Source organism: Cricetulus griseus, chromosome 2 (assembly GCF_003668045.3).
Source record: "Cricetulus griseus strain 17A/GY chromosome 2, alternate assembly CriGri-PICRH-1.0, whole genome shotgun sequence".
Classification (NCBI taxonomy): domain Eukaryota; kingdom Metazoa; phylum Chordata; class Mammalia; order Rodentia; family Cricetidae; genus Cricetulus; species Cricetulus griseus.
Window position 1 is genome coordinate 63,534,994 of NC_048595.1, and position 25,492 is coordinate 63,560,485.

Consider the following 25,492-nt stretch of genomic DNA (forward strand, 5'->3'; position numbering starts at 1 on the left):
CTCTGAATAGAGCAGAACAAAATTAAAATTGTGGATCAAATACTAAGTCTGAGTGGATGCTAAAGTGAGCTGTAGTGTAATGCTAATGGCTTTGCGTCTTCCTGGCATTATGTCAATAATGGCTCTAATCACATTAAGCACAGAGCCCATTAGCTTTTCCTCTACAGCAGCATGCACACAGCAACATACTTGGAGTTCTGAAAGAACTTTTGACATTTTAAAAATTGCCATGTTCAGGCTAAGTAGCAAGTGTATAACATGGGCACTGTGAAAATGGGTGGGTCAAAAAAAGAAAGAAAGAAAGAAAATGGGTGGGTCTACAATGGTGTTTATATACAATATGCTCTTTATCAATGAAGGCAGATTAACTGTCTCTAATATTATGCCCTGGAAATTGCAATCTTAATCTTCATAGATTTAATAAACTCACGCTATTTTCACAGGAACGAAGTTTTGTATTTTTTTTTTTTCTGGAATTCACTATGGCATGAAATCAGATCTTGTCTAGTACTGTATCAAGGGAGATGAAAGGCCTTTTCATATTTCCTTAGCTCTCAAGTGGCATGGTATCTCCAGTCTCACTTTATGTAGTTCCGTTTCTATGTGGAATCTGGAACAGAAAAGTCTTTGCTCCATTTTAGGTAGAGTGTCATGTGGTGTTCACCCCAGGGTTTCCCAGTGTCTGGGAGAGGGAGATGGGTTCAGCACAGGAATATGGCTGAGAGAAAGACTTACTATCTTTAAACTGTCCACCTACTCAACTTTTCCAAGTGTAACTCTAATTTCCTGATGAATTTACCATGTGCAGATACAGCTGTGATTTAGAAGCAATTTCTTCTCAACCTGTGTAAGACTTGATTCATTTTCCTATCCCAAGCCTTTACTCTTCAGTACATACCCATTTAGTCTACAATATTGAGGACTGACCCTCGGTGTTCTTCTTGTCTCCACTAACTGATTGCAAAGGAAAATAGCATTATAGTTTTAGTTTAGCCTTCTAAATAGTCCTTTAATCTGTCCCTTCTTTATATATAATCCCATCACCTTCTCATGATTTATATCTGGTTTACCTAGATACTCCTTTTTAAACTCCTTTTTATAACTTTTTAAAAAGTTATAAATAATCATTCATATGTGGAGTTAATTTCATTTTTCCCCAAGCATTTATTTAAGTTAGGATGCTTAATCCCAACATTCATCTGATTGCAAAGGTATGTTGACTTGCTTACTTTTTAACAGTTAATACTGTACATTCTGTTGGTGCCGGTTAGCAGCTACAGTTATCTTAGAACTTGAAAGCAAATGCTACTTCAAAGTTGGGTATCTTCTCTGTTTATCTTTGGTATCAAAGATGTAGAGAATTTGGAGGAACATCACACGGGGTTCTAAATGATTCAGATAAGCTCTAATATCATGCAATTGCTCACCAAATGGTAGGACACTGTTCAGTGGATCTAAAAATATTTTGAGTCCTTCATCATCATCATCATATCTTAATGAGACACTTTGAATGAAATTGAAATCTCTTTGAATTGAGGCACAGAGCAGTGAAGTAATTGCACAGGTTTTTCTTTGACAGCAGTTGAACTAGGACTGATTCCAGAAAGAGTTTCTCTTTTATTTTTACATTTTAAAATTATTCCCATTTACTCTTTCGTTCCTTAAAGGGATTCTAAGTGCTTCCTAGTATACTCAGGCTGTGATGTGAGCGTCTCAGAAGATTCTTAAGTATTGCTGTAGCTATTGTCAGTGGCCTCTAACAAAGAAAAGTAGGATCCCTTCTGAGGATAAATGATCTAAACTGAATCTGTTACTGCAGCACCTGAATTCTTTTGACTTGGGGTCTCTGGTGTCCCATAGAAGATGCTTTTAAAATGGCATCACACTCTGGGAACACCTCGTGGGAAAGGGGACATTGTTGTTTAGCCAGCACCAGCATAGTCTCCTGGAGGTGTGGACTCCACTATTTCTTCTGGGTGGAGATCTGCCTCCCCAGTCTGCTGTAGCTGCATCTGTTGCTCCCTGCAGAGGACTCCTGTTTTAAGGAGTCCACACTGCCAGTGTCCATAACACATGTCCACATTCTTGCACGGCCACTGGCATTTGATGTCTGGTAACATTCTCTGCTAATCAATATCAACCTGACCATAGCCAGATATTTGACTCTTCACCTCCTTTGCTAAGAAGTTGCTTCTTATAACTTCCCCTATTAATCATTCTTTTAGTATTCATTAGCACCATCAAAGATAGAATTCTGTGGTGTGTTCTTTATTAGGTCTAAATCAAATAAAATTAAAAAATGCTGCTACTAGAAAAGACTTAAAAAGAGGAAGGAATGTAAGTTAAGGTCAACATTTGTATTTAAAACTTCTTCGCATGGGAAGGCTAGAGACTGGTTCAGGACTCTGCATATGGGGAAGTAAGTCTGAAAGAGGTAGATGACTTTTTTTTTTCTTTAAGGATCACCCAAATCAGTAAAGAATAGATACAAACAAACACCTACATGAAGGCAAAGCTCTGGGCACCTCAGTAACAAAAAGGCTAAGTAGCAAACAGTTAATTAAAAACGTGTTTTCACTAGGCTTCTGTTCATTCAGCAAGCTCCTTCCTCAGCTAGCTATGTGCTAGTTGTTATGAACACAAACGTGAAAGGTTACCATTCCTGCTGCTACACAAACCAGTCCCAGAGCTGATATCTGTGTTCCTGGAGATTCGGACAAGCAGAAGCTGTAGGGTATACTTTCCAGTCCGGCCTAAGGTTAAATCTCTCACAAACTTTCTGTTAGCTGTGTCACCTTGGGAAATGATTTTTAAATTTTCCAAATTTTAGCTTGCAGATAATACCTTTCTTTTGGTGGTTGTTGGGGAAATTATTCAAAATGTCATATACAAAATACATAGTGGAATACATCATAGGAAGAAGATATGCAAAAAAATGTTGGCCGATGTTACTACAACATGAATAAGGAGAGAAACATCTCAGTGTGCCTGGGGATGTGAGGAGAGATCCCCGAGGAGGTAGGAGATATTTGATGTGATACCCAAAGCTGGAAGTTAGACTTCCGTAGAACAAAGTGTCCTGTGCAAGCTAACAGAAAGGCATCCAGGAGATTAGAAACAGAAGTGACAGTGTGTTCCAGAATCTTCTGAATGGATACTGCTGGAGCATACAAAGATAAACAAGGAGGAAAAATAACTGTATGGGTAGCCTCTTCTGAAGGAACTTGTTATCTGTAAAAAGACAACTTGTATTTCTACTCTATGATATTCTTCTGAGTGCTTGGATTTTAGACAGCCTACTGAGATGTGGCAAAACTGTTAGGTAATATTAAATTTCTTCTTTCTCCTGGTCTTATTTCAATTTGTTTGATATTGCAAGATACTATGTGTTTACTGTAGTGCATGTAGTACATGTGTACCATGTCAGCTTGATGTTAAGCCAGCAACTGAGTATGGCTACATTTATTCTTATGGCTAGGGTGTATTCTGACAGACATCTATTTAAATTGATTGCTGTCTGGCTTGTCCTATTATTTAAAGGCTTAATGATCTCTTCCGTATATAAGAACAGCAGTGCAGTGCTGTGAATTAGTGTTTTTTCGTGACTTGGTCAGTCTTGAGGATGTGTGAAGCCACTGGAGAACTTTGGGAAAGGAGTAAGATGATTGCAGTCTTGTTAGAATTTCCCTTGACTCACTATGAGGGTCAGGTAGCCTAAGAAGGGTTACAAAAGATGTCACTCCATGGTCTGTGTCTATCTCCACATATAGTTCAGAGTTTAGAAACAGTACCACTTTTTTTGATGGGAGACTTGAGGAAGAAGAGAAAGCATAATATTTTAACATTTTAAAGATCACTGAACAGAAAAGATGTGTTGGATTTTTTAAGAGATATCAATTACAACAAAGCACACAAAAATACCAAGACAGAAATTAAACATTCCTCTTTGTTCAAAATATTATAACTGGAAAGATGACTGGCTGTTCTTTCAGTCAACCTGGATTTGGATCATAGCACCCACATGGCAGCTCAGAACCATCTGTAACTTCAGTTCCAGAGGATCCAGCACCCTCTTCTGACCTTCAGTATACACTTACATACATAATAGCCTAACACTTATACACATAAAAAAATAAGTATACCTTCAAAATATTCTGAGAAGGAAAGTAGATATGTTCAGGAAACTAGAAATCCTCTGACACTTAGAAGTACTTAACTAATCTCATAATGTGGGTGGCAGATGGCATAAGCGGTGCTGGCTAGAGCAGATGTCCAGACACTGGTCTGCATGCCTCCCAGTCTAGTCTATAGGATGGGAGCTTAAAGCTGGATGCAATTATTAATAGCCTTTAAATAGCTGTATTTATTGATTGTTGATATTAAAGTGTTGGTAGCCATTACTAACTTCTACTGTCTTCCTGCTTCCTGTTTACTCCTCTTAGTTTTGTGTTCTTAAGTTATGAATTCTGTAATCAGAGAAGAGTTAGGAAATAACCCGTGTGTGTGTGTGTGTGTGTGTGTGTGTGTGTGTGTGTGTGTGTGTGTGTGTGTGTGTATGCATATGTGTGTGTCCCTTGTTTGTGAAAAAATGGTAATTCTAATTTTTTCAGTGTGGTAAAGCACCCCATTGTAGGCACCTTCCATTTTAATAGTTCAGTCAAGGGATTTAGTAGATTCTTGGGCTGTTCTCAACAGTGGCAAATGTTGAATGCAGTCATTCTCTTTCCCTTCCAAAATCATGTCAGAACACCTTCCATTCACCCTATGTGTCTCCTGAACATTGTCCTGTTTTGTTTTAGTGCTTCCTGTTATGCATAAGTAGCACCCTCTTCTGTAAGTCTGACTGTATACTGCCTATTCACTACACTAAAATAAATGAGTGACCAGAGAACACGAGGATGTTTTCATGGAGCCAGAATGGAAAAATAGAACCCAGTAAAGCAATGTAAACAAAGAAAGAAGCCATTGACTCCAGGTTGAAGAAGTAGATAGATCAACAAATTTGTCAGTTAAAAAAAAAAGTAAAAAAGAATAAGTGGAAGAATAGCCACTTAGAATGGGCAGGATCTAAAGAAAGGAAGAGAACTTTAAATAACTGAGCGTTTTGGACAAAAACAAATAACAAGGAGAGCAAGTGTGTGTGTGTGTGTGTGTGTGTGTGTGTGTGTGTGTGTGTGTTGTGTGTGTGTTTCTTCTTGTGAAGGAGGGCAAGGAGAAGCCCAGAACAAGCAGTCCTAAGCATCTGCAGTTTGTAGCTGTTCGCTCCTGCATTTCCATTGTGAAAAAGGCAGATACAAACATAGCTGGAAGACAGCTTGATTTCCTCTTCTTCTGTGGAAGGGCTGCATGTTATTTTCCACTTTCTGTTGCATGGAGGCTTTTCAACCTGTCATAATATTGGTTTCAGTTTTCTCTTATTTCTCCCCTCCCCAACCCAGTCTTTTGACTCATAGGTCCCTGTTTATATCAGTTTATACCCAAAGGCAAAAAAAGTTTAATTCAAACTTTAGATAAGGGCGAAGTGGTATAGGTAAGTGTAGTTACCTTGCTCTCAATATAAAAATTGAGGCGCAAACCTTAGGAGGTTGCACATCAGCTGTTATTAATGTGGGCCACTATATTAATTCTTATTGTAAAGCCAAATTGAATTATTGTTGGCATGTTGTGTTCCAGCAGGCATGAGCAACTTTTTTCTTTGGCTAGTAAATAGAAGTCATTTTGAGCTACTTAAAAAAAAATGCAAGAAAGAATGTGAGTGCAGAAATCTTGGGTTAGCTCACAGACAGCAGGAGGATTTCTGTGAGTGGGAGTGGAAAAGGCAATCCAGAGACTTGCCGATGGACACTCATTAAATGTTAATAGGAGCCGAGTGTGATGAAAGACAGGAGGCTCTGAGTTTGTCTTGTTAACTGTGTGTCTACAACTGGAGGTGTGTGAATGAAATCAAGCACAGGCATTAAAGAAATTACTTGTTGGGAAGCAGAAACAAGCTTCTCTTTGCTTTTGTGCCTGGGAGGAGGACATCAGCAGAATTCTCCAACTGCAGGCACAGAAGAGGTAAGTGAATGGAGCTCAGCAGCAGGCAGCAGGTGAGGATACAAAAGAAACCTCTTATCTGAATAGTTCCCAATAAGGTGAGAGCCACTGATAAAGCAGGCGTGTAAAACCACGTGGCTGACATCACTGCCTCTTGCACTTCTGTAACCTTAAGTTACTGGAGTGAGCTGTCCTGAGTCTGGGACATTTGAAACCTCCTGTGTTAACCAGGCAGTCCTGGGTCATTGGCATGCGGGCTGTGGCTTGAACCATTTGTTCATAGCAGACTGTGAATCTAAGTATCTGTGAGGCCTCACTTAGGAGGCTCTTACAGGATTAATAAAATATTTACAGAATTACCAGTATGGTGGCTTCATTTCTGTGATATTTGGTCCTAATCACACCATAAATCCTCATTCCAGTGGCTTTTCTGCTCTCTGAAGGAAGCTCCTACATGTCTCCCAGGGAAGCAGAAGCAAATTCCTGGCATACTTGTATTGGAGTACCTGGTTTCTGTGCCATACATGTATGTTCTTGTCCTTGCAGACACACATGCATCAACAGGTAGATCAATAGGTTATGTCTTAAGTTTTTAAAAGACATATCCCTGCTGACTCAAATGAGTGGAATTTACATATAAATATTCAGAAATGTATCCTATCACTTATGACGGGGAATCTCTGCTATGCATGTATTACATGTATCCGAGGCAATCTCAAAATGATCGTTAATTCATAGTAACATTTCTAGATGCGGGGGTCAAGATTTTGTTAATCCTATTTGCACCACCAAACAGATACCCAGTGTCCACCGTGTGCATAACACTCTGTGAGGCCTTTGGTCAGCATTTGTCATTTAACTCAGTCCTAACAATAATCCCCAAAGTGAGGCGTTTCTATCTTTTCTTCACAGCTGGGAGACTGAAGCTCAGAGTGGCCATACAGCTAGTCGATGAGAGAATCCGTATTGAAGCCAGCAGGAGCCTCCCTACCCCACACTGTTTGTGTTTTGTTTTGATGGGGTTTTCCACACAGGCTGCCTATCTGTGCTCCCACAGAGGGAGACTTGAGCGTTGTTAGAAGCCTATCCCTTCTCCCATCATTGCTTCTTCACCACTGGTGCTTGAGTGTTCCTCTGCAGCTGCTGGTTAGCCGTGACTTTTCTGTGCCATTCTTTTGGAGTTAGTTTTTTTGACACATTATCAACATCAATAAAATATTTATTGCATACTTTAAAGTTTGCTTAAAAATATCTGTTTTAAGATGTTTCTGAAGACAAACAGCAATATTTAACTGGAAGCAGTTGAGACGATATAACTACCCATACATCTTAAGTATAAATGTCTATGAGTTTGTATGTAGCTGTGCACACATGCACTTTCATGCCAATTCTTTTTATATTCTTTCTCAAAGACCTGTCAGAAAGGCATAACATGGCTAGAAGCTATAGCCATAGGAAGTTGGTGCAGTCTGTGCTTTATGTATGGGAAAATACATTAACAATAACAACATATATGCATCTGCCTTGGTTGTTTGTGTCACTTGCTGATATAGCACATAAGCCATAGTTTTGTGCTTGACTGACTTTTGATTAATTGGGATGTCTTTGTTGTCCACAGTACAAGTTGTGAATACTAACCTGTCCGCACTGTGTGTGTCAGCACAGCTGCTGTTTTCATGCTGTTTTCTTGTTGCTACTACGTGGATGCCTCAGGCCCAGGTTTCAGGTCCTCGTTCTCCTGCTGTGCTTTGCCTGTGTTTCTGCAGAGAATTGTAATGTTCACAGAAAAGGGACTTTACAAAGAGGTGTTCTGTCTACTCAGCTTGGGGCAGGAGGAATGAAAGATCACCATGTTTTATATTGCTCAGAGGTCTCAAATCAAGCCTCCTACTGTCAGTAAAATCCTTTTCAGAGTGCTTTACCCTACAGACGCCAAAAACAAAGGCAGCACCTGTGTCCTGGAAACTCCTAAAACATTGTTTATAAAGTACGTGCGTCTCAGGGATTGTGAGCATTACTTTCTCTCCATTCTCCTCTAGCTACATGAGGACACGAGGCACTTAGAGACAGGAACAGGGATTCTCCATTTAATTCTGATTTACTTTTAACTTAAATAAGGGTTGTTATCTCGATAACTGGCATTATTTATAGAAGACTGACAAGTTTCTGCACCTGCCTCACCCACGTGACAGAGAAAGGGCACATTTTGTCCACGCCTCTCCACAGCAAGGGCTGCACTTTGTAAAACCAGGACCCTAAACTGAAGGACCGTGTGTGTATCTGCTCTTTGTTCTCCTTTCCCTGCATGCTGATGCTAAAATACAGTTTGTAACCTTCGTATTGCACTGAGTGATGGCATAATTAAACAAGCTAATGCCTGTGAAGTGTCGTTTCCCATGGTGACTGTCTGATAGTGGGTGCTCATAAATAGTAGCTGTTACTTTCGACTCTAACCAAGCTCTTCTCTTTTTCTCCATCATACTAATTTATGATAACCCCTTAGTTAGGTCTGAAGGTTTACTTCTGCCTTGCCTTATGAAAATGTTGACTTGAGCCAAGACTTTTATGTAGTTTACATATAGTTAGTAGATTGACTTTTAAAACAAAATAATTTGTTGATTACTTTATCCTAAATCATCCTGTAATTCCAGGAGATCGCCATAAATAAATGGCACCATAATACTTGTAGGGCAAGAGTTGGCAGACTAGTCTCAAACAACTATAAAGATTCTCCAATCCATGTAAATACAAATCAAAAGCAAGAGATTTGTGAACATACCATTATTGGGTTTTGTTATTACAAGTGAATATGGAAGGGACCACAAAAGCTGCTTTTGAAGAATGACTAGTTTCATCTCCTAATAAATAACATTTGACATATTAAATACTCCTTTGAATGATGTTTCTGAAGGAAATGAAGCTAGCCTTGGCCTCTGTGCATTTAAGAGCTTTAATCTGGTGGATGTATTAGTGCACAATTTATACTGATAATATGTGTTTTATCTCAGGTACAGATTTAAGGATTCCTTAATCTTTACTTTATCTTAACCTAAGATGATAACTCAGAGGGCACCATAAAAGTAGTACATCCCCATGCTGAAAACTGGTATTTCCCCTTCTGTCTCCTATGCTTCCTTTCCTGAATCTAGTAGTAAGGTTAACCTTGAGCCTTCTAGAATGACCATTACAGAATCTAATGTTGTACTGTGGGGCTTTGGAGGTATATAGCTGAAACAGTGGTGAGGGTGTGAAACAACAAGGGGTAGGCGATTAAAAAGCATTGCCACAGCAGCTAAAAATTGTCATCCTTAGAATACAGGCTCACCACATCAGTGCTTGGCTAACCTTGCAAGTAACTCGGGTTTGGGAGTGCTTACAGCATTTTCTAACTAATGCTCCTAAACTTCAAAAGAAAAACATATCCTTCCTGAACACATGTATTTCCTCTGGGAATCTAGAATTTTAGTCCACACTAAACAAAGGGACTTACATGACCGCCATCAACGAAAAACCATAGTCTCTGAGTTGCCATTGAACACCTTTTATAGACAGCACCTCAAACACATGGTCATAGTTGAATGTCAGAGGAATGTGTATCTCCTGTGAAGATGACCCCCACTGTGTGTCTTCTTTCCACTGGTCCTTGCCACATGCATATATTTCCTTTGCTAATTTGGCTTAATAGCCTTACATTATAGTACATCATTGCTCTGAGTATGACTGTATGCTAAGTCTTGAAAGCCTTCTAAACATTAGGATGGATCTTTGGGACTCTGCCCTGTCCCAACAGTAGCTGAAATCCAGCTTGAAATATTTGATTCCAGAAAAATTGTCAAGAAGTCTAAAGGTATGCCTGAGGTTCTCCTTACAGGTACCTCCCAACATCCTGTATTTTCTCATCTATATCCTAAGCACTTTTCAAGTGTTGGGTTTCATTGATAAATATGTTTAGAACATAATAAAATTTGGTGGGTACTTACTCATTCCGATATCACTGTGAATCAGTTTATTCTCTATGCTCTTCAGACCTGAAAGAAACTTAGGAAAACCTGATATAAACTCACTGTATTCCTTCCTGCTTTCTTTCCCTCCTTTCCTTTCTCCCTCCCTTCTTCCACCTCTTATCTCTCTCCCTGTCCTACACGTGAATCAACTTCTCCCTGATGCCCTCTTTTTATCATATTCAGAAGTCAGTGTTAATCAGAGGTCTTCTCAGTGATGGCTTAGAATGTCAGTCACCTCACTTTTGAATAATTTAAAATAATACCGATCACCTGAAATTAAAGTTAAAATACTTTATTGTTCATTCCTTATTCAAATCTTTGTATGTTTATATAGAATATTCCCATCTTTATTATACCTCAGGAATTTGTCAGAGCATTTATCTCCATTTGAAATGAGAAGAAACAGATACAGAAGTATGGCTGAAAATTAGCATCCAGGAGAGCATTTGGGCAGAAAGGAAAAGGCAGAAACTAGATTCAGTAGTGGCCACTGTTGGCTGTGCTCAGCTGCACCTGCCACTTCTGACCCGGCACTGTTCATTTGTCTACAGTTTGCCTCACATACACTTGGCTTTTGTGTTCTGGGAATGTGACATGCTTGTCTTGAAAGAGGAAAATCAATAGCATGTGGATTTTAGGTAATGTCTAGTTTCACTCCATTAAAAAAGACCAAAAGAGAAGGCAGGTTGAGTGGCAAAAATTTTGTCTCCTACCTTAATAGGTAATTCTTTAATAAGCAAAAAGAAAATGTCTACATTCTTTATGAGCTGAAATTTGGACAATTATTCATAGTAAATTTTGGAAATGGGCATTTTGGCTCATACCTACAATGCCAGCACTTCAGAGACTAAAACGTATACATTAATTAATAGGGGATGGAGAGTCTACAAAACTATGTTCAAGACTAGCCTTTAATGCATAATCAGTCAGGCTAGCTTGGGCTAGAATGAGACAATGTCTCAGGAAAATCCAAAGAAGCATAATTAGTTACTATGGAATATATAATGGAATTTTAATTCTGCATGAAAAAGAGTAAAATATATTCTTTTACATAAAAATTATGTAAATACAACTGAAGGTCATCATATTAAGCAAAATAAGTCATATTCATAATGACATACATATATATGACAGACATGAAAGTAGAGAAGAAATTGAGGGCTATGAAGACTAGCTGGGGTGGGGAGAAAGGGTATATGGGTAAATATGGTCAAGATCCACAATACAGTTGAAGATAATCATCTTTGAGACCTAACATCTTTTTCCCTATTCTGTACCTTTTATTTTTAGAAGAGGACCAGAGTTCCATAATAGTAATTGAACAGATACAGTCATAATTAAATACTCTGGTATATTTCCATATACCTTCATATCTATTTTCTCTTTGTCACTTTATTTTTATCAAATATTTCATAAAAGAATTATCTGTCCCCCTCATTGCTGAAAGTAATTCACCTCAAATTCTATTCAGAACTTGATGAATTACTGTTCTTAATGTTACCTTAATGTTCTAATATTCAGTTTGACCATCCAGTAATTCAGTTTTACCTATCATGGAAAGTGCTTCTAGTCTGTCAGTTTTTAAAATGAATATTTCTATTCCTATATTTGCATTTTGAAACTCCTTAATGTTTACTACATTTCTCTAAATTTTTCATCTAGCATATTCTCCTATAATGAGCACTCTCTTTCGGTTTTGTTATTTATTTTCACAGTTTAGGAAATTGTAGTATTTGCTCCTAAACTTAGGAAAAATCCTATACAAAATGAATTCAGGAACAAAGGCTAACCAAGATATTAAAAACTGTTTCCAGAAAAATGAATTACTGCTTGTGTCAGAAAATCCTTATTTGTTATTTTCTGAAGTGAGTGGCATGAAATGTCTGAGCGTCTGCAATTGCAAATGTGACTGATCACACACTAGAAAACCTGCCTCTGACTCACAGTGGCTGCTTTCTGTTTGTTTTTGTAAGCATCTCTAAAGAAAATGGCTGGGCTTACAGGAACTACTAGTTGTTAGTTTACAACAAACGAATTACATTTAAGAACTGCATTTCAAAAGTAGATGAGATGACACTTGAAGAACATGGGATAGGAAGATGAGGGTTGCAGAATTCTGATACTCAAGGGATTGGCTACAATGTAAAGAGTCATCCCAGATTACATGCAGCACAGTATGTAGATAGAAAACAGATTATACCAAAAACTTCAAGGAAAAGAACAGAATTTTTAAGCACTATTTCAAGCGTCAGTACAGTTAACTCTTGAGAGGTGGACCTTTGTACAGTCATGAGTCCACTGTGAGTCCACACATGAGAAAGTGTTGCAGGTAGAAGGAACAATATAAATAGAAAGATGCTGTAGAGACATCACACAATGCTCTGTGAAAGTCAGGTTGTCCAGTCCTGGATGTCAGTGTGCCTATGTGAAGTAAGACTTAGAGGAAGCTTGAAACAGTTCTTGAATGCCAACATTAAATACTTTATGCTGAAATCTTACAACAAACTAGAGCTATGAAAGTTTACTTTGGAAGGATTGCAACATGAACAGAGGTGTGGGAAAAATCAACTTGGCATCCTGTAAATGGATGAGAGGAGTATATTAGAAACTTAAATCCACCAAATCAGAAAATAAGATGGGCCATTAATAAACTTGTAAGAATACGTGTAAATGACAAGTGAAAGAAGCAGATATATGAACAGACACTGGATTACCCATTAAGTAAGCTAATGCTTCAGTCCTGGAATTCAGATAGGAATGGGGAAGGGACCAAGCAGGCAAGGAAACTAATGATGGGTCAAGTGGGGTATAGAGGTGGAAGACTCTTCATTTCAAGCTGATTTGAACAGTAATTCCAAAGATTATTGCCTCTATGACTTTAAATGACTTGCCCAACCTTTTATCATTCAGATGAGTAGCAGGATCTCAAGCTGATACAAATAACACAAAACATATGTGCAAGATACTTTTCCCTGTCTTAGTGTCAGAGCACAGTCATACTAGGTAATGCTAATAGTTTTTTTTAACTTGTTTTAATTGCTCCGGCAGTAACTAATTTTTTCAAATCTCACTCCATATATGAAGAAACTAAGGCATAGGGACCATATTAATAAAGCCCTTTAGCCTAAAATTAAAGTGTTAGCAAGAAACACACTCTGTCACTTGTATGTGTTTTATATTAGATATTGTTTCTTTGTTTCACAATCCCTCCCCCATCAGACACTAGTTCTTTTGAACTGGTTATATTGTAATTCAGGTGGAGGGAGGGTGCTGGAGAGGAAGCCTAGCAGCTTCTAAGCAAGCATAACATTGCCTGATCTACACCCTAGCCCAAGGGTGTTAGTTTTATTGATCTACAGGCCAAATCTCAAAAGAAACACCCAGAATTGTAGTTTTCTTCATAAAATAGTTAGAGTAGATATAGGTCATAAATGAGAAATAACATGAGAAGACTAGAAGGGAATTTAGGAATTGATAAAATGTTATTGGAAGGAGATTAAATGGAGGGGAAATCCTAATATAGAAATATTTGTCATTGCAGTGTTTCATTATTTCTATGTATAATATTAACTGCTGTTTTACATCTATCCACTCCACAGTTACAGACACCAGCCACACTTTGCTTTCTTGTTGTTTATACAGTAGGACTTACTTTCATTGAAGAAAATGTCCAATGTGAATGTAGCATCATTAGCAAAAACATTTCCTAAGAAATTTGCTGGTACTTACAGGGAGAAAAGGTGAGGATTAAGTTTAACTATATAGTATTTGTTCAAACTATCATTCTTAACCTTTCCCTGTCCCTATAGCAATAGTCAGGAGGCTGCCTCCTTTGCCTAAGCAGACCCAGGGGAAATGACCTGACATTTCAGCTGGAGGCCTTCTGCATAGTCAAGAGAGTTCTGTCCATGGGGAATTGCCTTTTGAGTAGTTCAGATAAGAGGTTGGAGAGCATCACACCAATTAGAATTCACTTAACCCTGGGTGTGGCAATGGGATGGAGTAAAGTCTGTCTTCCCTGAGTGGAGAACCACTGACTAGGAGAAAAAGACCATACTGTGGGGAAAACACTGAAGCAACCCAAGTCATCCAGTCATACTTCAGCCTGCTGACTTTAAGCAGGTAAAACTGCTCATCTGAAAAACATTGTACACTACATGATCTTGAGCTGCCTCTCAACCACTGCATGCACAGTACTAATAAATCCATTCACCATCGATTCACCTCAGCAGTGGGGATAGAAAGGGCTGTAAGCTTGTGGTACAGACGCATACATGACATGAAAGTACACGTCAATCACTGAGGACAGGTAATTGTTTCTGAGATTGGCAAGGAGGAAGGGAGCATCAGACATCTTCTAGTTTTGCTTCAGCTGAGCCTAGATGGAAGAGAATGGTGAGGGAAAGTAGAGGCCTTGAGAAGCCAGGACAGTTTGGTAGTTTTCACACGAATAACAAGTAGCTCTTGACTTGGAGTTTCAGAGGTCTCACCAAGAGTTGATGTGTGAACAGTAGGTCATATCTGTATTGAGGAGCCTTCAAATGCCAGATATGACGCATTCTTTCTATAATAGGAAGCCTCTAAAGGTTCCCAGCCTCCCTAACACTGCACCCATATAATACAGTTCCTCATGTTGTGGTAACCCCCAAACATAAAATTATTTTCATTGCTATTTCATAACTGTAATTTTGCTGTTATGAATCATAATGTAAATATCTGTGTTTTTCAATCGTCTTTTGGGGGTTGAGAACCACTGCTCTAAAGGTTTGTTAGAGTGAAGCATTCCTAGTCTCAAAGTTTGGAAATGTGATGCCACTTACGTGCACTGATAAACATGTAAAGAGATGGTTAAAGCAAGGAAGGAAATACTATCTGTTCCCTTCATGGCTGTTTTCACATGTTAGCTTACAGTGTCTTTCAGTATTCATACTTATCTTTGTCTAAACAGCACTGATTTCACAAACTCATTAAAATATGTTATCTGTCTGATTATGTCCTTTATACACCAAACATAAAGGTAAGCAGTTGCATATACCATTAGCACAGGTAAAGCCGCTTTCCCAAGTTATATTATCCATAAATAGACTTAATTAGTATTTTTAAACAGGGAAAGGTTTTAAAATTCTTATTAGTGTCATAGTGATGTCAATCTTAACCTGGAGCCTATTCCTTCTAACTTAAAAAAGACTCAAGAAGCAGGAGCCTTGTATAGTATTTCCATCTTGGCCTGCAGCTCCTGCTTGGCTGAAGCTGCATTGCCTAAACACCATACAGACAAATCAGTCTATGGGGTTGGAGCCCTAGGGGTTGTACTTAGAATCCAGCAGCCCCCAAGCTAGACCTGTCAAGCCTGGCTTTCATGTTTCCCTTTGCTTTTGCTGCAGCGTTTTCTTCCAGCCTGTTCATCAAGGGCACCAAGAGGAGCTGTGTTTGTGAGTACATGCTGCCATCAGACAGCTTTATCGTCTGTGCTGGGAGCCCCTCCTTACAAACCACTGCTGTCACAAGGCAATTTCATGCAAGCTTTCTACACGCCCGGCTAATTGAGGGTTGAAAGATAGACTTCAGATCACAGTGGCCCTGTTTCTTATGCTTGCCAGTTATCAGCCACCCTAGTGTCATTAAATGGAGACATTTTTAATGTCTTCCATTTCAGAGAGGTTTAAATATTGAATGGTGGTCATCTCAAGAAGCTAAATGGGTCTGCCCATTCTCATGCAGACATTTATTTACCAGAAAGTCTGCAAAATCTTCAATGTCAGGTAAAAAAACAAAATCTTCTTTGTACATCATTTGCAATTGACCCATTCTCCATTATTTTTTAAAAAAGTCTTATGTGGCCCTTATTTTCTCTGTAAATTTTATCAGCACAGATGTAGTCACTGTAGTACAACAATGGACTAAACTAATTTCACTGATGTAAACATTGTTAAACAATTTCAAATGCAAGTTTGGAAACAGTGTTTCTGAACCTGTTTAATAATGTTTAAAAATGCATCAATGAAATTGGCTTAGCCTGTGGCCTTTATTACATTATCTGTTCTCAATTACATAGATTCTGTGTTTTGTGTCTGGAGTAGTTATAAGTAACCGAAAAAAATGATCCCAGCTGAAGAGTATGGCTTATCCCTAACCCATTTAATTTGATTTAAAATTGATAAACCTTGGAAAATACTTCCAGAATGCCGTATCAACTATTAAAGTAATAGGAAATGCATTCAGGAGGTCAGGCTAGCATCATTATTTCATTCTCCTCCTCCTCCACTCTTTTTGAAAATCCCCATTGCTTTTCACCTTCTACTCACCCCAGTCTCATTGTTGTGACTCCACCACTAAATTTCAAGCTCTCAGGCTTGAAATGTAACATAAAACATTAAATATGTTTTTACTAATTGTGATCTGCTAAAATCCAAGCTCTGTGCTGAGGCTTTTTTTATTTTAATTTCAGAAGTAGTATTTAAGTGATGACATGCAGTAATTTGTTCATTCTTCTGTCAGTATAATTTACAAGGCAATGGCAGATAAACATAGCAATACAAGATTCATTTACAGTGACACAATGGCAGATACACAGAGCAGAACCCTGCCTATGAGATAAAGTGGACTGAGTGACTTATGCAGTAATTAGGGGATAATTGTCATTAACCTCACAAACAGTAGTTTACCCATATTGTTTAAAAGGCTCCAGGATGCGTAATGACAAGGTAATCTGTCAAAGCGCTAGGGGGAAATATTAATAAGATTTGTGCAAGCCTGGATAGAAAATATGCAGAAAGCGGCCACATTAAGCTAATTGGTGGATGAATATACACTTGTAAAAGTGCTTCTAATGGCACGTTTGCTGCTCTCCAAATGACTACCGTTAATGTGGAGAAGTGGGCTGCTCAGAAAGTCAGGACTGCTGGGACAAGAGGGTATTAAGGCATGCAGACGCGGTTATTACCTTGTACTCTGTAATGCATGCTTCCTCCTCTTAGCCCCTAGTTTGAATTTCTGAATTTTCTGCTATGGTAATGTATATTGATCATTTAATTTTTCTGTTTTTTTTTTTGTCTAAATTTGTTCAGTCAACCACCAGCCCAAAATCACCACTCTTGTGGCCAAATAAGATATCTAATGTCTCTACTGATATCTTGTGTATAGATATACAGAAATCTAAACTATTAATGAATATTTGGATTTATAATTATACACACATGTATGTGTGGGTGCCTTTCATAGGAGCACATTTAGTTTGAACAATCGAAGGAGAGTGTATCCATCAACAGCCTTGTGTATGTTACAAGTAATAATGTGTTGTTCCCTGATGAATGCTAAAGTAGGAAATTAATCTTTGTGTTCTACCGCTGTTCTTTTGCCCAGAGAACAAAAGTTAAGTCTCTCAATACATCTTTCTGTTCAATCACACACTTGGTCCTTGGCCCTGCTCTCTCACATTCTAATGAATATGTTAAAGTTCCTTTGGGTTGTGCAGTCTGCTTCTGTTGTAAAGAACAATTCCAGGTGTGATACATGAATTAAAATCATCCATTCAGGCTTTGAAAGCTCTGTATCAGTGTCAAGAAAACTGATAGAACAAAAATTAAAGGTCGTGCCTTTGAATGAGGTTGAGGCATACAGCGTTATCTGATATGCAAATAGCCCTCACAATGAAACATTTTGGGGTCTATTTTTGTTCTTCATCAACTACTATGGGAAAGCACAGGATTCCCAGCATGACTATTTAGAAACGTGAAGCACACAGGGCAGAGCCCTGCTGACACATAATATCTGCCTGGAAATTCAGGAGCAGGACTTTGTGGAAAGGGAAGAAAGCTAGAAATGCACACTTCAGAGAGAGACTGTCAGAAGAGCCCTGGCCAAGTCTGGTTTAGTGCCAACCCAGCAGACTTACCGCTGTTACAGGACATGAGCTCCATCTTTATGAACAAGAGGAGAAGAAAATAGGGTCATTTGTGGGGAAACCCCTCTCTTTCCTCCTGTTTCTAGTGTTTACTCTGTGGATTTCAAACCATCATCTTACTATCCCAAACATAAATGATTTACCTCATAGACTCTCAGCAATGCCCATGTGATGTCCTGTGACCGTCATTCTAAAGAATTTAATTGAGGAAAGGGTCTTATATAAGAGACTGCTGCTCTCTTCAAAACCACACAATCTGTTGGGGACTATAGATAATTATATGGCTTTATTAAGGTTTAACAAAAAAGATACAATTCTATCTTCAAGTTGAAGAATATCCATAAGCCCTTCAAAGCTTTACAGGGCAGTAAGTTGGGCAGGTGTCTCAAAGCCCTATAGGAACTTACTGGGGTGGTTGCCCAAGTTTTAAGCAAAGTTATCACTAAACTGGTCATTTATTTGACCAGCTATCACAATTAATCCAGAAGAGCCAGAACCTTTAATTACATCATAGGTAGACAGCCCAGACATAATCATCAAAGCAAGAGGTAGGGAGGACAGCAGGATCCAGAATTCTAGAAAATCTAAGACTCTTAGAAAAAGAGGAATGCCTTCAGTTACAAATACTCATATTCTGAAAATAAGGTGGTTAAAAGTAAAAATAACAGTTTTTAAAGTATTTTAATTCAAATTAATTATATGTTTTGATTCTAGACACAGATGATAGGATAATGGAGTTCTGGACCTGATGTCAGTAAGGCCTTTACTTACATAGGAAGAAACTGAAGCAGGATGTTGGTGATTAGTAGTCTTGGCTGGTCATCTGCAAAAACCAAGACTAATTTTTAGGTGTCCTTCAGTCATGTTCTTAATTATATTATTCTCTAAATTTGAATAATTCTATGTTTTATTATGGATAATAAAATGTGCCACTTTCAGATACAAAGTATATTTTAACTATAGACTAGTTCAGAATTAGGTATTTTTTCCTTAAAGTTAAGGACTCCTGAGTAGTTTTATAGTAAGGGGTAATATGCTAGAATTACTAACTTGAGACACGGGGTTTTCAGGCTTGGACATAAGCTCAGTGGTTGAAAGAGGCACTGGAATCAGTCCTCAATCCCAAATTTAAAAATTTTGGCATATTTTTATTTCAAACTTGAGTTGTTCCTTTTATGAAATATGAAAGCACCTGGTGTCTTTCAAAGTTTCTCAGGTTTGATTTACAATAGACTAGATGATAAGTAACTTGAAAAATACTTTTGAATCTTTGAAATGTAATCCTAGATTTTGCTAGAATTCACTCCTCTGAATTTCATATGTAAAGCAAGACACCTACTTTATTTCTTTGCAAACAAATGCTCAGGCAGAAAATGCATATGACTGGTTCTAATTTGGATAATCTAAAATGCCAGAGTACATTAACCAAGTCCTGTTGGGCCTCAGAACTTCTATGATTTACTGTGCTGTAACACGAGGGTGATCTATCATAATCATAGTTCTAAAACTAAAAACAGTGTACAGGTTGTTATTGAGAGAAAAGGAGGTAGTGTTCTGCAAATTACATATTCTTGCCAGGTGTGTGTGTGTGTGTGTGTGTGTGTGTGTGTGTGTGTGTGTGTGTGTGTGTGTGTGTGTGTGTGTGTGTGTGTGTGTGTGTGTGTGTGTGTGTGTGTGTGTGTGTTTTCCTGTTGGTGTTAGAGATCAAACCAGAGTCTCCTTCATAGTAGGTAAGTGCACTACCACTGAGCTACATACCCTGCTTAAATGATGGTTTAAAATCCAAAATAAAGCAATATATTTTAAAAATCAGACTATCCTTTTAAAGCTAGTTTCTCTAGAATTTTAATAATGCTGTTTTTGTGTAGAAAGTTAACCATTTGTGGAGGGTAAATTGTTTAACTTGATGAGTTTTCACTCTTTAAAAAAATAACTTTTCACTGTAGAAAGTATTTTCAGATATGAATTAGAAAAACAAATTATATCTAATAGTATGTTTTAAATATGTAAGTAGCTAGTACCTAAATATAACATAAATTTATCATGTTGCTGCTTCCTTATCCTGTGAGCTATATTCAAGGGTCATGTTCCTTAAACTACCCAGGCAGAAGCAATCCTTCAGTATATACTTTGTGTAGTTTTTATCAAGTAATATGATATGCCTCACATCATTATGTCCATTCTCGAAGATAAAGCTTCTTGAATGCTACCTAAGACTGATTTATAATGAGGTTCATATACAACTGGAACAGTAAGATCAGCATCTTCTGTGTTCACATACGTGTGAATATGCATGCACATGAGTGTGATATGTATCACTTAAAATGTCAGTCCTTGTATACAGAAAATATTCGTAGAAAACAGGTTTCATGTTAGTGTATCATCTAACAGGGACTAGTAAGATTCTTATCTTGACCGAAGATTCTTCGGTGCAATGTTTTGTGAGAGCGTCACACAGAGTGTGTCTCTGTGTGAGGTCTGTGCACATAGTTCATGCCTACCTCACTATGGTATTAGCTCTGTGAAGCAGAAGTCTCCAAAGTTTCTGAGTATATTATGAGAGAACATTATCAGCACCTCAAAACACACAATGTTTTGTGTGTATTTCCGTAACTATTCTTTGGGGTAGGAGTGGAAGAGGAATATAAAGATGTTTTGAGACCATTTTTTTTCATGTAGGGATGTAGTCAATTTTGTATCAGCTTCTGCAATCCCAGCAAGCCCACAGATGCCTAGTTCTGATGTTGACACACTTCTTTCATGACAAAGACTGCCTTGCATATATGAGGTAAACATGTCTGTTTCCAAAAAAATAATCATATGGGCAAATAATGACAAGTAAAACCCACTTTTGAGGTTTATTTGGATGTCTGTCTTCCCATCTGTGCCCCACCTTGATTTTTTTTTCTCAAGGGACATATCTTCTATAGACAAGCAAGGAAAAAATAAGGATGTAGTTGGGCAACATTGCATTTTGAAGGTGAAATATGTTCCTGAGAAATTCTGCAAAATACAAATTTCCAAGTCATAGAAATTGAGTAGGGTTTTCAGTACCCAAAACAAATGTTGATTCTTTAAAAGTCAGGTTTAATTTGAACCATTTGGTGCAGTCATGGTATGAATGAGTATATTTCATTCTGCCTACAGATATTACAGTTGTTACAGCTGGCCTCCTGGAAACATTAGCTTCAAAAGCTAGAAAAGCAGTCACATAAAAGAGCTCTGTGTGACTAGAAAGTAGTCTAAGTTTTGTTTACTTACACAACCACACTGCTCTGATGTATGTTGTGTATACGAGTGGTACATCTCTCTTAGGCAGTACCCAGAAAGAAATATGTTTAAATGTAAAATTTACTAAAACAAATGAGCATGCCAAGATCCTTTCCCACATGATTTCAAGTGTTTCTCAGAAATTATCACAACATTGCTTAAAAACTTTCCCTAAGTAGTTCCCAGAATCTATTCAAACAGATTTTTTGTTAGCATTTCCCTTATCTTCCTTTTTGTTTGCATGCATGCATGCATGCATACATACATACATACATACATACATACATACATACATTCACTTATGCACACGTACACATAGGCACATACACATACAAACATTGGTCCATGAACACTTAAAAATGCTAAGTCAAATACACAATTTTTTTAAAAGGAGGTATAATTGTTTTGAAGTATCAGAGTCCCCAGGACAGTTAAGATTTAAGGCTAAGCCGGATGTTGGTGGTGCATGCCTTTAATCCCAGCACTGGGGAGGCAGAGGCAGGCAGATCTCTCTGAGTTTGAGAACAGTCTGGTCTCCAGAGCAAGTGCCAGAATAGGCTTCAAAGCTACACAGAGAAACCCTGTCTCAGAAACAAAAAGATTTAAGGCTAAAATAGAGCTCAAAAAGTAGGTTTGGCTTTAGAGTGATAATTTTCACATTGAAGTATTTTCTTCTTACATGTTTATGGAGAATGCAAGAATATTGAAAGTTTGTGACTGTTTAAACTGTTTCTTCCAAGCTGTTTGTGGTGCCTAAAGGCATCTCTTCCACAGACTATTACCCTCAAACTACTGCTGTTTTCTCACCTAAAGCTACCTATGTCCAACTGTGATGGCTAGTCTTATGTCAACTTGACACAACTTAGAGCTATCTGAAAGTAGGGAACCTCAATTGATAAAATGCCTCCATAAGATCCAGCAGCATTTTCTTAATTAGTGATTGATGGGGGGGGGATTCAGCCCATTATGGGTGGTGCTATCCCTATGCTGGTGGTCCTGGGTTCTATAAGAAAACAGGCTACTGAGAACAAGCCAGTAAGCAGCGCCCCTCATAGCTCTGCATCTGTTCATGCCTGCAGGTTCCTACCCTGTTAGCATCCCTGTCCTGACTTTCTTTGATGATGATCAGTGATGATCAGTGAAGTTTAAGCCAAATAGACCCTTTTGTCCCCAACTTGTCTTTTGGTCATGGTGTTTCATCTTAGCAATAGAAACCCTAGTTAAGACACCAACCTACTTCCATCTGTAAAGTTGATGGCATGTCCCAATTTGTTTCATTTCAGATAATGATATGAACTCACCACATTCCCCGCTATGAACCCAGATTGTTATATTTCCTAGTTTCTGAGTTGTATTCGGAGACATGTCTTTCTAAAGACAAGGCCAGCTTGAAGAAAAGAGGAAACAGGTGGAAAGAATATCGGTGTCTCTGTGTGATGTCTGTGCACATAGTTCATGCCTACCTCACTATGGTATTAGCTCTGTGAAGCAGAAGTCTCCAAAGTTTCTGAGTATATTATGAGAGAACATTATCATCACCTCAAAGAATTCCATGATGCTCAGTTCCTCTCCCCATCTTCAGTCCTAGGTAACCATAACCAGTGGTCCATTCTGTAGTCCTGATTTCCTACTTTCTCTGAATCATCATACCATTGGGTCAGGAGAGGGTGTATCCATTCAGAATCTGATGAACAATGTTTTGCAAAGTTCTCTGTGTCATTGTATATTAAAAATGTATTACTTTGTATTGCTCAGTAGTATTCCATTGTATAAATATCACATAACTTATTAGCTTTTAAGACTTCAACATCTAGAACATGTGACATTTTGTCTCATTGATTTTAACTTAGCAATAACTGTTAAATTTTACCTGAGTAAGGAGTATTTAAACTTAAGCAGGCTTGAAATTCCATAATTTCTATCTGAACCATTTCTCTTGCCTTTACTCTTGTGTTAACATGAAAGAAAAGAAACATAAAATCTACATTGGAAGCTCATCATGAAAACCAATTGTCAACATAGCTGTGATAAAGTCTTCTAATAAAGTGTGCCATGGAAATCTAGACAAGAAATCAAAATAAATCTCTTAACTTCAGTTGTGTTGTAGGTAGTCAGGAGTCCTTAGAGTTGGTTTCATTTAATTTACAAATCTGAACATATAGAAGAGGAAATATTTTTAGTTTTTAGCTAGCCATTAGAGGAATTCTTCTATGACTTTGATTGAAAATTTCTACTTTTTTTTCTATTTTATTAGTAGAAAGAGAATATCTTTAAATTATGTGCTTACTTTGAAAATATTAGTTATTTTAGACTGTCATGAAATGTATTTTGATTATATTTATTGCCACTCCTACCTTTAATGCCTCCCAGATCTACTCTCACCTCCCTACCCACTCCCCAATTTCAGGTTTATTTTATTAAGTTCAGTAGCCTATCAACTCCAATTTGTGTTAAATAGACACTTCTGGTGTGGAGCCATCCACTAAAGTATGGCCAGCCTACAAGAAGCCAGACCATTAAAGAAAACTGATGTTAGCTGTGCATTGCTCTTCACTCAGGGACTCACGAGTTCCTCCCCCAACTCCATGCTAGAATGTTGATTGCCCTGTTCTTGTGCTGATCTTGTGAAGGAAAACAGCTGCTATGAGTTCATGCGTGCAGTGATTCTGTCATGTCCCAAAGACTTTTTTCCTCAACCCTCTCTGACTTTTAACTCATACAGTCCTTCCATCTCCTCTTCTACAATGGTCCCTGAGATTTTGGAAGGATTATGATAATAGAATTTCAGCTTTGGCTGTGTTCTGCAGTCACTTATTCTCTATATTTGACCAGCTGTGAATTTCTGCATTTACTACCTCCCCCATACACACACATCAACTGACAAAGAAATTTCTCAGATTTCTAATCTAAGAGTTGAGAGATACAAATTTACATGCTGCTTTGATACTATGTCCAGGCTGTTTCCATGTCCTAACATGTTCTACCTATTGTGAATAGAGCATCTATTAATATGGATGAGCATATGCCTCTGTAGTATGGAATAGAGACTCTTGAGGTTTGTTTAGGAGTGGTATATTTGTCATATGGAAGCTCTATTTCTAATTTTCTGGGGACAAAAGCACAGTGATTTCTACAATGGCTTCACCAATTTGCATTCCCACCAACAGTATATAAGGGTTTCCCCATTCCCAATGTCCTCGCCAGCACTTGTCTTATTTTCTTAATCCTGACTATTCTGACTGGGGTAAGGTGGAATCTCAAAGAAGTATTAGTTTTCATTTCTCAGATTGCTAAAGATGGTGGTTTTACTACTGCAGCTCTCTAGTATAATTTGAAGTCAGGAATGGTGATAGCCCGGAAACTTTTGTGTTGTTTGGGATTGCTTTGATTATCCATACCTTTTGTTCTTCCATATGAATTTTAAGATTATAATTTCTTTAAAAATAACAATGAAATTTTGATGGGGAGTGCAATGATTCTGTAGATTGCATTTTGTAGGATGGTCATTTCCACAATATTTATCCTACCAATCAATGAACATGGAAGGTCTTTCCATCCCTGGTATCTTCAATGTCTTTAGTGTCTTAAAGTTTGCATTCTACAAGTCTTTGACTTCCTTGGTTGGATTTTTCCCATGATGTTTTTTAGGCCACAGTGAATTTGGTTGTTTCCCTGGTTTCTTCCTCAATATTGTTTACCTCTTAACAATCTAAATAATGCTGAGTGAATATGCTTTCAATATGTGCTGTATTTGGTATTGTTCATAGTCTTCCATGAACAAAACACAGGGAGTTATCTTTCCTCTAAGCTATGACATGGTTAGTTGTGAGATCATTCTTATTCTGATTTTGAGATTGCTTGGTAGTCCATCCCAACTCCACCACATCTCTTTTGTCTCATTATAGCCTTTCCTTCTCTATTGTCCATCTCCCCCAATGAGATTAGCCAGCAAGCCTACTTTATCTTGAAACCACAAGTCTTGTAAGAGGCCTTCTAGAGAGGGTCAGTGTGAACCACTGAAACCATGACAGCTAAAAACAGTGTTTAAAAATCACTCTTTCTAGGTTGGGCATGTACTTCATATGTAGAGCACTTGCTTAGTTTACTCAATACACTGGTTTTAATCCCTATCATAAAAAAAAACAAACAAACACTCTGCAGAGATATTTAAGAACAGACAGATTTCTATAAGGAATATGACAACTCTGGTTAAATAATAGGATGTCTTTTCATACAAGATGGTTAAATGTTAATATTTTATGTGTTTTGAACTTTTTCT

The 25,492-nt window shown here is 37.9% G+C and overlaps 1 protein-coding gene across 10 annotated transcripts in view; it reads left to right on the plus strand.

Moving 5' to 3' along the window:
- Bnc2 (basonuclin 2) overlaps positions 1–25,492 on the plus strand; it is a 403,916-nt gene that overhangs the window by 353,656 nt on the left and 24,768 nt on the right. For 7 of the 10 annotated variants that reach the window (XM_035439815.1, XM_035439816.1, XM_035439817.1 and 4 more), the window contains one exon: positions 15,425–15,472. The exons of the other annotated variants lie outside the window; for them this stretch is intronic. In XM_035439815.1, coding sequence (XP_035295706.1) covers positions 15,425–15,472 — 48 coding nt within the window. The remainder of the gene's footprint in view (positions 1–15,424; positions 15,473–25,492) is intronic. 10 annotated transcript variants of the gene reach the window in all.